The following is a 14,567-nucleotide window of genomic DNA, read 5'->3' as shown; positions in this document are numbered from 1 at the left end:
AATACCATACTGTTTGGGGGGGTTAAGTTCAAACCTAGGACTGGCTAAACAGCCTCCTTCCTGGAACTGGGTAACTTGGGAGCTCTATCAGCGTCAACACCTTTTGTTTTATTTTACACCAGCAGGTTTTCACTTTGTCACTGCATGAAAGTGAGGTTCCAAATATTCAATGTCACCTGCATTGATTTCCTTTCACAAACTCAATACCGTTATTTAAGAAGGTGTTGTGTAATATTGTCTTCTAAGAGTACCAGCATTACATGCTGAATGCTAAAACTGCAAACAGAGCTAGCAAGCTGTAAAGACCAATAGTTTCCCATCTTTCTGTCTTTGAAGAGATGAAGGATGCTGGATACAGTTTAGCTCAGCTGACAACTCCATATTACAAACCCACCATTGTCCACCAGCACAATCTCTGGTCAGCTGTGCCAAAAAGGAGAAGGACTGTAAAGAAGACTGAGTCACATTTCACCTTTAGAGAGAACACTTCCTCTGTGACAAAGTGGAGGTCATGGGGGAGTCACATGGCTGCAGTCTCAGAAGACCTGGCCTGCAGATAAAGGACTGTAATTTCCATCACTGCTAATTAATTAACTTTAAGCATTACTACGCAGATCACATAAAAATTTCCAAAACAAAACAAGACATTGAAAATACAGCTTCCAAATAAATTGTTTTTTTGTTCTTTATTTGTCAGAGCCCGACCGCATGACCTTTGGCAGGCTTTAGGCATCCCTCGTCATGTCTTCTGAAAGTTTGGGAGTCGTAAGTCCACACAGTGTCCACTCCTTCCCCAGTGGTGTGGTTTGGAATCCAGTGCGGGAAGGGGAAACGACAGGCGATAACCCTGGCATTATCCTGCAGCTCTGTCTGAAGCTTCCTTTCCAAGGGCAGCATCTGTGGAAAAAGAACAAAAGGTCTTTCACAGCAGGAGCGAGACAGCACTGTTTGCTGCTGGCAGTACTCAGCCTCCAGGAAAAAGTCTGAGACTAGATAACTCCAGTTTCATTATCCTCTTATAAGAACTTTCATCAGCCAAAAACTACAAGGAACAAAAATGTATAGTAACCTTTAAGACAGGGCTTCTAAAACCCAGTCCTTGGGAGACATGCAGCCAGTCAGGTTTTCAGGATAGCCACAATGAAATATGCATGAGACAGATCTGCATTCAATTGAGGCAGTGAATGCAAATTTATCTCATGCATATTCATGTGGGTATCCTGAAAACTTGACTGGCTAGCATGTCTCCCAAGCATGTATGATGTACAAAATGCTGTACAGTGATGGATCTGGTAGACTGATTAATTATTTGGATTTCCCATCATCTTTTTTCTCAGGTAGATCGAAACACTTTTTGAAATTAAACTATCCATCTTTTAAGGGTGTTTGGAAGAAAACCATGCTAAAGTGTTCCTTTTTACACCTGGGAATTAGGCTTTGGAACAGACTGCCTTTAGAAATTCAGAGAATAACACAATATTATTCCTTCAGGAAAGTGCAGAAGCAGGGGCGTAGCCAGACAGCCAATTTTGGGTGGGCCTGAGTCCAAGGTGGGTGGGCACTGGGCATGCATGAAAACTAAGCATGTGAAGAGGGTCTGGTGTTGGTTTCAGCTTGAGGCAAGTGCTGCCAGCTGCCATTTGAAAGAACACTGGCTGCCTGAGAAGGAGGAAATCTTCAGCTGACGGGGTTTGAGGACCCCTGCAAGCCACAGCAAGAGTGCACAATTTTGAGTGGGCCAGAGTCCAAATAGGGTGGGCCATGGCCCACCCATGGCTACGCCACTGCGTTGAAGTCTTTTTTGTTTGATGAGAAAGAGGTTTCGGTTTTTTTTTAGTTTCAATGTATTATATATGCAATTGTAAATTCTCCTGCAGAAGGACTTATTGTTTGTAATCCACTTAGAATCTCTTTTGAACTTAGCGGATATAAGAATCATATAGCATAGCATAGCACTGAAGGATGTTGTTAAGCTATGGGCCATGTTTACTAAAGCTTAGCATGTGCTAACAGACATTAGCATGGACTAAGGGGACTTTTTACTAAAGTGCATTAGGTACTTAACACACAGTTTAGCAGGCAGTAGCTGCTACCACACAAGCACAGTAGCATTCTGACAGTTACCACTTGCTAAACTGTGCATTAAGGACATTTGCACCTGAGTTCTATAAAAGTTGCTAACAATTGCACACATAAATTTGTGCATGTGCCCAATTTGCACACGCATTTCAATTGAATGATCTAATTAGCACTGATAATTGGCTCAACAAGCAATTGTCACTAATTACATTTAATTGGAATGATGTGATGCTTGCAGTTTTTTTTTCAAAATTGCATAGATTAAAAAAATAAGAAAAAAGAAAATAAACTACATAAACAACGCAGGATCACCTCAACTTCCGGAAATCACTAAAGACCGATCTGTTCGAAGAGGCATACCCTACTGATCCAACTTAAGTAACTGAACTCAGCAACACAACAAAACCATAACCTGCAATGAACAATATATCACTCTTCTCTTGATTCTCTAATGTTCTGTGACAACATCACTCTGTATTTGTTTCATCACCGGAGGTGGCTAACACCTCACGGTACTATATAAGCCACATTGAGCCTGCAAATACGTGGGAAAATGTGGGGTACAAATGCAATAAATAAATAAATATACATCTGTACATTTAGGTGCAGGTTCCATGCCTACATTTTACGCACGTGTTCAAAAACGGGGGCACGGAAATTGGAAGGTCACGGGTGGAATGGGGGCATTCCTAAAATTAACGTGTACGTAGTTATAGAATAAGGGGAAAATGTGCCTAATTTAAGCGCAAACACTCATTTCAGTTGGTGCAAATGGCTGCACCTAAAGTTAGGCGTGATTCCCGGGCATAAGCGCTATTCCATACACACCTAAATGCGGCTTATCCTGAACAGCGTTTTTTTCAGCGCTATATGTAGAATTCACCCCTTGGTGTTAGGGACAAGGCCATGGGCTAACCATCACTGCAGCAGTTAGTGTGGGTCCATTTAGTGCCTTCTAAACAGGGGGTGCTAAGTGCTTCCACACTAACTGGGACTTGTGCACTGCGTGCTCATGGACGTTTCAATGTGGGACTTGCACAAGATATGCTTGGCACACCCCTAGTAGTGACCATGTTAGATTTGCATCTACTGTATGTTGATTTTCTGCATTAGGCCAGGGTAACTCCAAAATCTAACACACTTTAGTAAAAGGGCTCCTCAGCCCTTAGGATAAAAGGAACGAGCATTAAGCTTTAATGAACATGGCCCTTTTTCTTTGAAAATACTAAAGTATGTCATCAAGGCGGAATGGAATACAATTTGACAAACTGCATGCAAGCCATTGCTAATAAAAAGTTTAAACAATGAAATCTCCACAGCCAATACAAACATATTAGCAAACATCTGAATACATGATTCAAGTCTCTTTTTTTGTTCCGTCTTTCCCTAATATCAACAGCAATATAATCAGAGTGAGCTTTCAGCGATGACACACTTCAAGAAAGGATACAGAAACTATTTTTAATAATCTCCCAGTGTGATTCAAACCAAATTTACACAGATGAATGAAACAGCTAGATGTATTTACCAACGTTTAATCACATCTATGGGATAGACTTAAGAAGGGCTATATGCTCATAAACTTCATATCTCATACTCATACATATCAATGAAATCCACAATGAAAACAGAAAGAAATTATTCTTTTGTCCTTTTTTAAATAAAAATTATATTCCTGTTAGTCATCCCAGCACCACATAATGCTCTTGCTGATCCTAGCACCACGCTTCCCACAGGCACAAATCCCCACTGTTGTGAATTACGGAAAAATTTAGGGCCCGTTTTACAAAGGTGCGCTAGCATTTGTAGCGTACACTAAAAATTAGTGAGCGCTAACCTGTACAAGTCGTTGGTGAGGCCCCACCTGGAGTATTGTGTTCAGTTTTGGAGGCCGTATCTTGCTAAGGATGTAAAAAGAATTGAAGCGGTGCAAAGAAAAGCTACAAAGATGGTATGGGATTTGCGTTACAAGACGTATGAGGAGAGACTTGCGGACCTGAACATGTATACCCTGGAGGAAAGAAGAAACAGGGGTGATATGATACAGACGTTCAAATATTTGAAAGGTATTAATCCTCAAACAAACCTTTTCCGGAGATGGGAAGGCGGTAGAACGAGAGGGCATGAAATGAGATTGAAGGGGGGCAGACTCAAGAAGAATGTCAGGAAGTATTTTTTCACGGAGAGGGTGGTGGATGCTTGGAATGCCCTCCCGCAGGAGGTGGTGGAAATGAAAACGGTAACGGAATTCAAACATGCGTGGGATAAGCATAAAGGAATCATGTGCAGAAGGAAGGGATCCTCAGGAGCTTAGCCTAGAATGAGTGGCAGAGCTGGTGGTTGGGAGGCGAGGCTAGTGCTGGGCAGACTTATACGGTCTGTGCTGGGGCTGCTGGTTGGGCGGTGGGGATAGTGCTGGGCAGACTTATACGGTCTGTGCCAGAGTCGGTGGTGGGAGGCAGGGATAGTGCTGGGCAGACTTATACGGTCTGTGCCAGAGCTGGTGGTTGAAGGCGGGACTGGTAGTTGGGAGGCGGGGATAGTGCTGGGCAGACTTATAGGGTCTGTGCCAGAGCTGGTGGTTGGGAGGCGGGGTTGGTGGTTGGGAGGCGGGGATAGGGCTGGCCAGACTTATACGGTCTGTGCACTGAAGAGGACAGTACAAATAAAAAAGTAGCACATATGAATTTATCTTCTTGGGCAGACTGGATGGACCGTGCAGGTCCTTTTCTGCTGTCATCTACTATGTTTACTATGTAGATGCTCATAAGAATATTATGGGCATCTACACTGTTAGCACGCGCTAAAAACGCTTGTGCACTTTTGTAAAAGACCCCCATAGTTTGTTCTTGGAGCTATGTTCAGGGCTGGCATTGGGGGGTAAACAGGACAGCTGTCCTGGGCCCCACAGCTCCAGGGCCCCCTGTGGGCTGGCATGTCTTCCCCTTCTCTTCATCCCTGTGTGGTGTCTCCCTCATCTAACTTTAAAATGTCTTTTTCTTTGGTGCAGGAGCAATTCAAACATGCTGCCTTCTGCCTCCTTGGTACTTCCTCTGTTGTAGTCTGCCCCACCCCTGCCGCAACTTCCTGTTTCTGCCTGGGTGGACCTGGCAGAGGGAGAGTATTTTTTATCTGTCTCCTTTCTGAAATGTTTTATTAGTTTACATTATCTGTTCTAGAGTCATTATGGGAAAGGGACTTGACATACTGCCTTTCTGTGGTTACAATCAAAGCAGTTTACATATTAAATACAGGTACTTATTTTGTACCTGGGGCAATGGAGGGTTAGGTTACTTGCCCTGAGTCACAAAGAGCTGCAGTGGGAATCAAACCCAGTTTCCCAGGATCAAAGTCCACTGCACTAACCATTAGGCTGCTACTCCTCCACTCTCTGTCTATGTTTCACTTCATCTCCTTTCTGTCACTTTCTTCAAATAGTTTCTCACTAATTTGGGCATTATACAATACTAGTAAAACAGGCAGGTTTCTGACACAAATGAAACGGGCGCTAGCAAGGTTTTTCTCGGAGAGAGTGAGACTGCTGGATGCGAGTGTGTCTCCTCTGTCCCCTGCCCCCCCCCCCTGTAGCCACCCAGCGATTCTCCTCGCTCCCCTGCCCCCCCCCCTCCAGCCACCCAGCGAGTCTCCTCTGTCCCCTGACCCCCCAGCCACCCAGCGAGTCTCCTCTCTCCCCTGCCCCCACTCCAGCCACCCAGTGATTCTTTTTCCCTAGCCCTCCTCCAGCCACCCAGTGATTCTCTTCTCTCCCCTGCCCCCCTCCAGTCACCCAGCGATTCTCCTCTCTACCCTGCCCCCCCTCCAGCTACCCAGTGATTCTCCTTTTTTCCTTGCCCCCCCCTCCAGCCACCCACCGATGCTCTTCTCTCCCCTGGCCCCCCTCCAGCCACCCAGCATTTCTCCTCTCTCCCCTGCTTCCCCCTCCAGCCACCCAGCGATTCTCCTCTCTCCCCTGCCCCCCCTCCAGCCACCCAGCGATTGTCCTATCTCCCCTGCCCCCCTGTAGCCACCCAGCGATTCTCCTCTCTCCCCTGTCCCCCCCTCCAGCCACCCAGCGATTGTCCTATCTCCTCTGCCCCCCCCGTAGCCACCCAGCGATTCTCCTCTCTCCCCTGTCCCCCCCTCCAGCCACCCAGCGATTCTAGTCTCTCTCCTGCCCCCCCTCCAGCGATTCTCCTCTCTCGCCTGCCCCCCCTCCAGCCACCCAGCGATTGTCCTATCTCCCCTGCCCACCCTGTAGCCACCAGCGATTCTCCTCTCTCCCCTGCCTCCCCTTCAGCCACCTAGTGAGTCTCCTCTCTCCCCTGCCCCCCTCCAGCCACCCTGCAATTCTCTTCTCTCCCCTGCTCCACCTCCAGCCACCCATCGATTCTCCTCGCTCCCCTGTTTACCTCCGTTGAAGTGGCCACGTCTTTGAAAGCCCTGCCCGTCTGTAGCCTTTCCTTCGACTTCATTCCCTCTGAGTCCCGCCTGCTGACGTCATTTCCTCTTTCCACGAGGGCAGAACTCTGAGGGAACGAACTCGAACGGAAGGCTATAGACATTGAGGTTGTGCCTCGTGCTGCTATCCTGTGGTTGGTCAGTGCTGTTTGTGACGAACCCGGAAGTACATGACGTCAGTTCAGGAGATGGATACAGCGTTACAGACAGCACGAACCCTTCAAACCTTCACTTCCAAGGAGTCAGCTTCAGAACGTTGGAGGTGCTTTTTATTATATAGGATGTCCCCTGTTTTTAGCCACTTTCACTTTGTATTTTCCTGCTTTCATTAGTTTATTTATCAGGCAGTAATGTCTGTCTGTTTATTCACCAGCTCATTGCTGTCACCATAGAGGTATCCATTGCACTGTATACCCAAATATTGTATTTATCAGGTATGTTTTTTGTTATTTTATTTATTTGATATGTTCTTTTAAGACACTGGGTAGGCCTTTCGCATTCATACACTTTATCAAATTGAGGTATACACATATTTTTAGAAATGTATTGTAATTGCACTCTTTTGTTTTTCACTACTTATATTCTTCTTTTACATTGTTCATGTATTATTAAGATACATTTTACACTGTATATGTAATGTTCTTCCACACATACATACATACATTATAAGATATGTCTCTTATGATTTAGATCTCTTGAACACTGGGGTTATACATGTTATTTAAGCATGATTTTTATTATTCATTCCTATACTTTTCAAATTTATTTATCACATCATTAATGTATTCTTAGGATATATTTTCCATTTTTTAAAATGCAGTTTAATTATTTCTGTTTATTCATCTCTTACTCATCATATGTATTTTATTTGTGAAATTTAGACACCGTGACCCGAGGCAGGCACTCATGCCAAAACATGGAAAACGTAAAGGAAGACCCAGTGAGCACACTGATTGTGAAAAACATACAAACCCAACAGGTTTTGTATGTTTTTCACAATCAGTGTGCTCACTAAGTCTTCCTTTACGTTTTCCATGTTTCGGCATGAGTGCCTGCCTCGGGTCAGTGCGAAAGACAAGTAAAAAGTGAAAAATACGAAGGTGAAACGGTGAGCACCTAGAAAAATACATAGGCATCTGTTGAGTGAGACACGTACAAAGCTAAAAATGGAAGAAATATGAATGACAAAAGTGGCAATCAAATCAAATCAATTCTTGTATACCGCTAATATCCCCTTTCCAGGTGAGACAAAAGCTGATAATGTTAGTGTGAGGTATGAGAACAATTAGTCCACTGGTGTAATGCATGAGACCAAAAACATTATAGGAAAGGATAATGGATGATACTAGGATGTAGAAATCATTGGATTGTTATGAAGCAGTCTTTGGAAAGAGAGAGGTTTTTAGCCTCTTCCTGTTTTCTGTTCTGATGGCAATAGGTAGATAGTTCCATATTTTAATTCCAAGTACAGGGAATAGAGAACTGAAATCTTTTGATTTCAAATTATCTTTTGAAACAGTGACACTAGTATCAATTGTTCTTTCAGTCTGTTAGACTGGACCAAACGTAGGGAAGCGGTCTTAGTCAGTAGTTAAGAGGTGAAACTCTGTAAGATTTTAAAAAATAAACAAGCAGCTTTGAACCTGAGTCTTTCTGCTATGGGAAGCCAGTGTAGTTTGTTAAGATAAGTTGCAACACTAGTATATCTATTCAATCTATATATTAGTCTAGCAGCTGTATTCTGCATCATTTGCAGTTTTTTCTGATAATGACACAATACCAAGAAATAGAATGTTACAGTAATCCAAGTGAGGTAGGACTAACACTTGGACTAGTACTGCAAAGGCTTTTTGGTCAAAGAATGATCTGACTAGACATAGCTGTCTCTTTTTGAATAGTGTTTTCTTCCATAGCTGGTTAATATGGAAGAGATGGGTGAAGAATCAAGCAAGACCCCTAGTACTCTGGTTTCAGACTCAACTGTGAAGCTTTGACCATTGGACAAAGATACTGATGATGGGACCTCAACTCCCTGATTTCAGAACCACAGGACCTTGGTTTTTTTGCGCATTCAATTTCAGTTTATTGGTCAGAGCCCAGGTGCTAACAGCAGTCATGCCATTCACTACAGACTGAGTTGTATCTTTGTTTGATGCCGTCACTGGTAAGAGAAGCAGGATGTCATCCGCATAGGATAATAGTAGTTCATTAAGACCCAGGTGTATTGAGGCAAGGGATGACATAAAGAGATTGAACAAGATAGGTGAGAGGGGGGATACCTGTGGGACCCCGCAATTAAGAGACCAGTAGTTGGAATGTGGGTTGTTTTGCTCGACAGAATAGCTTTGATTCGAAAGGAATTGCTGATGACACCCAGCTCTATCTCTCCACACCAGACATCACAGCAGAGACCCTGGCCAAGGTATCGGCCTGCCTATCCGACATTGCTGCCTGGATGTCCAACCGCCACCTGAAGCTGAACATGTCCAAGACCGAGCTCCTTGTCTTTCCACCTAAACCCACTTCTCCTCTTCCTCCACTCTCTATCTCGGTTGATGGCACCCTCATCCTCCCCGTCTCTTCTGCCCGCAACCTCGGAGTCATCTTCGACTCCTCCCTCTCCTTCTCTGCGCATATCCAGCAGACTGCCAAAACCTGTCGCTTCTTCCTCTTCAACATCAACAAAATTCACCCTTTCCTCACTGAGCACACCACCCGAACCCTCATCCACGCCCTCATTACCTCTCACCTCGACTACTGCAACCTACTCCTCACTGGCCTCCCACTCAGCCATCTATCCCCCCTTCAATCCGTTCAGAACTCTGCCGCACGTCTTATATTCCGCCAAAACCGTTATTCTCATATCACCCCTCTCCTCAGGTCACTCCACTGGCTTCCGATCAGATACCGCATACAATTCAAGCTTCTCCTCCTTACTTACAAATGCACTCACTCTGCTGCTCCTCACTACCTCTCTACCCTCACCTCCCCCTACGTTCCTGCCCATAACCTCCGCTCACATGACAAATCCCTCCTCTCAGTACCCTTCTCCACCACTGCCAACTCCAGGCTCCGCCCATTTTACCTTGCCTCACCATATGCCTGGAACAATCTTCCTGAACCCCTACGCCAAGCCCCCTCCCTATCCATCTTCAAATCCTTGCTTAAAGTTCACCTCTTCAATGCTGCTTTCGGAACCTAACCTTTCGAACATATAGACTGCCCCAATCTGCCTGACCTATCAGATTGACTGTACATTTGTCTCCTAGATTGTAAGCTCCTTGAGCAGGGACTGTCCTTCCATGTTAAACTGTACAGCGCTGCGTAACCCTAGTAGCGCTTTAGAAATGTTAAGTAGTAGTAGTAGTACTTTAGATAGTTCAGACCTAATTTAGAGGATCTTATTGGCGAAATGATCAGCTAGGTCTTGGGCAGTGGGACATGTTTTCTATGAATGTTCATCATCATTAGTGGACGCTAGTATTTTTAACTAAGGAGAAAAGTTTTTTTGTCAAGATCATCTTGACCTATTAGACGGCTATAGTACTGACATTTTGAATCTGCTACCTTCTTTTTGTAGTGTCAGAAGGCTGAGTTCCATTTGGATTTATCAGTAGTATCTTTGTTCTTTCTCTATTGCTTTTGAAGGCATCGACACTCCCTTTTTAGGATGGATAGTTCCTCTGTAAACCATGGTGAATTTCTGGACGTCTTGACCTTTTTAGTGGTAAACGGAGTAATTTTGTCTAGTATGGCTTTCACCTTGGTATCCCAGTGGGATCTGATCGAAGCATGTGTAGGAGATGAGGTAGTGTAGTCTGCACGTATTTTAACAACCTTGAATAGTTTTGTATCATCTGCAAATATGATCACCTCACTCATCGTTCTGATTTCCATATCATTTATAAATATGTTAAATAGTACCGGTCCCAGTACAGATCCCTGCGGCACTCCACTGTTCACTCTCCTCCATTGGGAGAAATGACCATTTAACCCTATCCTCTGTTTTATGTCTAATAACCAATTCCTAATCCACACCAGAACCTTGCCTCCTATTCCAAGAAACTTTATTTTTCTCAGGAGTCTCTCATGAGGAACTTTATCAAAAGCTTTCTGAAAATCTAGATACACTACATCAACCAGCTCACCTTTATCCACATGTTTATTCACGCCTTCAAATAAATGAAGCAAGTTGGTGAGGCAAGACTTCCCTTGGCTGAACCCATGCTGACTCTGTCCCCTTATTCCTGAGAGCCCTGTTCCTGCAAGCCTGTTCCTGGTTCCTGCTCAAGCCTAATCCTGTTCCGGGTTCCTGCCAGAGCCCTGTTCCTGGTTCCTGTCAAGCCGAGCCTTATTCTTGGTTCCTACCAGAATCGAGCCTTGTTCCTGGTTCCTGCCAGAGTCCTGTTCCTGATTCCTGCTAGAATTGAGCCTTGTTCCTGCTTACCCTAGTACTCTGCCTAGTGCTGTGCCTAGTATGGGTGACTCACGTGTTATCCAAGTGTTCACCCTTCTTGAGTCCATAACAGATATTTCCAAGTGTTACAGTTTAGGAGTACTCCACTTGGTAACATGTTGCTTTAATTGATATTTACTATTATTCTACTGCAAATAAATTTCGTAGGCTTTTTCCATGTCTATGGTTTTTCCTACTGTAAGCTTATTTCCGATCTAATGAAGAAGGGCAACCTTCGAAAGCTAATCAAGAAATGTATAAAGTTATGTCCAATAAAAAAGGTATCATCTTATTTTCTTTTCCATGTTTTATTTTGTTAGATTTCAATTGACCACCCATGATGTAAATCATCAGTACAGCAGGCTATAGACCAGAAAAGAAAAGCAACCCCCAATCCAAAAAACAGAACGGAAAAAAAAAAACAAAAAGAGGGGGGTAAACCAACGTGGCTGCAACGTAGAATATTTATTGGTAATAAAACGGTTAAATGTAGTGGTGAAACAATGACTCGACACAACCTGCGTTTCGGTGCAAGATGCGCCTGCCTCGGGAGACAAGTAATTTCACTGGTAATTGATGAATTGGTTTGACAAAGCAAAATATCCAGCTAATCACCGATACTGCATCCAAAACAGAATTGTGTATAGATCAGACCTACAAACAGTAAGAAAAATATATGGAAAATATCCAATCTGTTTGGCATGCTTATCCTACCTGTTTGTCCTTAGAGACTAAGGGCCCTGTTTACTAAGCCACGCTAGAGGTGTGTTAGCGTGCAGAGTGCGCTAACCATGTACATGCTCCTAATATCTCTATGGGCATCTACACGGTTAGCACGCGCTAATTTTTAGCGTGCACTAAAAACGCTAGCGCACCTTAGTAAATAGGGCATTAATGTTTCTACACTTGGTGTAGGTCCGATCGATATACAATTCTGTTTTGGATGCAGCATTGGTGATTAACTGGATATTTTGCTTTGTCAAACCAATTCATCAATTTCCAGTGAAATTACTTGACTCGTCAGGCAGGCGTATCTGGCACTAAAGCATAGGCTCTGTTGAGTCATTATTTCACCACTGCATTTAACCATTTTATTACCAATAAATATTCTAAGTACGAACCATGTTGGTCTACCCCCTTCTTTTTGTTTTTTTCTGTTAAGCATCAGTACAGCACCAACAGCTGAAAAGGGAGCTCAGGACAGAGGGATTTTATAAACATAGAAAAAGGATGCACCTGGTATTTAAGTTTAGAAATACATATTAAAACAAACAAGAAAAGGAGATTCAAGAAAAAGACACAAAAAGAAATAGTGCCAACAGCAAAAAAAAAAAAGATAAGCTGCCTTAGACAAGACAGTTCATTACATTAGGAGGTAGCAACTTTACTCCACAGCCGAGGACATCCACCTCATTTAAATGTTAAGAGCAAGTTCAACCATAATGCAAAGGTTTGTCCTCACAGTAACTTCTCGCATTGTTTTAAAATTAGCCAAATGTTGATCAATCTGGCCCCAAGAGTCCCCCAGTCCTAAATCCATTTTTACTGATATAGCAGAGTAAATGTATTAGGGAAAATGAAATGGAGTATATGATTGATGTTTTGTTACTATGAAGTAGAAATGTTTCTATTTAAACAATAAATAAAAAATAAGATCAAATTAGATTTAAAATTCACAAAAATGTGATAAAAGGGCTCCTTTTCCCTCTAATTATCCCCCCGCCATTATTAGCTTATTTTTAAGATGTACCATATATTTACACAGATCTGTACTTAGTACTAAAAAAGGTGTGATAAATGCAAATAAATTATTTCCCAGAGAAGATACACACCAAGTATACAGTATCACTCTACTGTAATACAGTTTGTTAGGCTGAAAGAAGACCAGAGGCCCTGGGATTCCAACCATTTTCTGATTAACAGCTTGCTGTGAACCAGCTGTACTAGGCATTCTCCCATAATCACATACTTCAAGCCCTCCATTTGGAAATCCAAGGGAGGGAGAAAAACTTATACAAACACTGTGCATCTGTAACCAATTTGGCAGCACAATGTAAAAAACATGAAACATGTCGCACAGGAGTGAATGTTATAGAACGTTAGAATGTTAAAATGGGAGGATAGACCAAGATATGAAAAAAGCATTAGAAGATTTTCTGAACCTTTTATTTAGAGGCAAATATAACACTCTTACATAGAGAAAGAAGATATTCCTCAAATTCCAAATGACACTGTTATCTTATTTTATACAAACACTCACATGACAATCAACTAGCCTATTTCTGCCAGAAGCCATTAACACAAAACAGAACAAATATGTAAAAGATCAAATTCATACAGCACCCAAAGCTGCAGGCCGTCAGACCAACAAAATGACAGGCCTAAGGGTATTCAGAATTATATGGTTAAAGTGGGATACATGTGAGAAAAATAAATAAATAAAATAAAAATGACCTGAATCACTGTTTAGAAAACGTTTATGAAGGGTTTTTTTTCTTACTGTTTCATGTTACTGTTTTTGCTCCCAGTTAACATTAAATATTACCGAGAAGAGGGTTCCAAGATAGCCACACAGTAAAGACGCTGGTTTGATTCACTCTTGCCTTATACTTGTTTCCTTGTACCTTATTACTGGGATTCTGATTCTTTAATGCTGAAGTGGAAAGGAAAGCAGGCGACTTCTGCCAAGATCCCCCTTGGCTCAGCAAATAGCAATCACCAGCTTTATGACACCTTTGACTTGGGGTGTTCCAGCTGACCCGAAAATGAAGGAAAATTAGATCTTGGGAGCGAGGTTTTGTTCAGCCCCGCAGGTCTAACACCTCCTCCACAACTGCAAGACCCTTTGGCATCGGGCTCACGCCAAGCTATAGAAGTACTGGCAATGGGGATTCAAGTCCCTCAGCCAAGCTAAGGATTGGCAGAGGGTCCATTGGGAGAAAGGGTAATTCCAGCTGTCCGTCCCCTGACAAGACCCTCAGAAGTGACCCTCAACACTACCTGGACAGCGCTGGACTCCATTTATAAAGTATGTGCAGGAAGCTCTCCCCAAGTTCAGCAGTACACACAAAGAATTGCCAAGTGTGAGGAGAAGACTCAGACAGATATGTTGAACTTGTTTGATTCTCAAATTCAGAAGTCTCAGAGTGTTCAGATTGTTTTGGTTAAAGATAAACTTATATTGCACCTGAAGATAGAAAATTAAGATAACTTTACTAGACATTTGAATTTGCAGCTTCTGAACTTTCCAAAAATCTTGACACCTAAAGATTTATTTTATAGGTTCTTGAAAGAAAAATGTTTATTCTGATTCTGGACTTCCACCCCTACACAAAATATATTATTTGCCAATTCCAGATGTACTAGTTCTCCTGCTGGCAATTCTTTGGTAGTCTTCTGATAGTCTCAATATAACTAATGTCTTGGAAAGTTTGGTAGAGGAAGTAATTTCAAGGACAATATTGTTGGTGACTTTTGTTTTTTCAGCAGCTTAAGGAAGCGCTTTTGCACCTCTTCTTTAGGTCTGCTGAATTTCTTTTCTTTGATGGAAAACTTTTTATCTTTCTGGACATTT

General features: G+C 42.8%; 1 protein-coding gene across 3 annotated transcripts in view; it reads right to left on the bottom strand.

Moving 5' to 3' along the window:
* Window positions 1-667: 667 nt before the first annotated feature.
* The window catches only part of ATPSCKMT (ATP synthase c subunit lysine N-methyltransferase), a 73,680-nt gene continuing 59,780 nt past the window's right edge, over window positions 668-14,567 (bottom strand). For all 3 annotated transcript variants that reach the window (XM_030205310.1, XM_030205303.1, XM_030205295.1), the window contains one exon: window positions 668-897. In XM_030205310.1, the coding sequence (XP_030061170.1) occupies window positions 694-897 (204 nt within the window). In that variant the 3' untranslated portion in view covers window positions 668-693. The remainder of the gene's footprint in view (window positions 898-14,567) is intronic.

This window comes from Microcaecilia unicolor, chromosome 1, assembly GCF_901765095.1.
Source record: "Microcaecilia unicolor chromosome 1, aMicUni1.1, whole genome shotgun sequence".
Classification (NCBI taxonomy): domain Eukaryota; kingdom Metazoa; phylum Chordata; class Amphibia; order Gymnophiona; family Siphonopidae; genus Microcaecilia; species Microcaecilia unicolor.
Note: the sequence above shows the minus strand (reverse complement) of the source record. Positions and strands in the feature narration are given on the sequence as shown.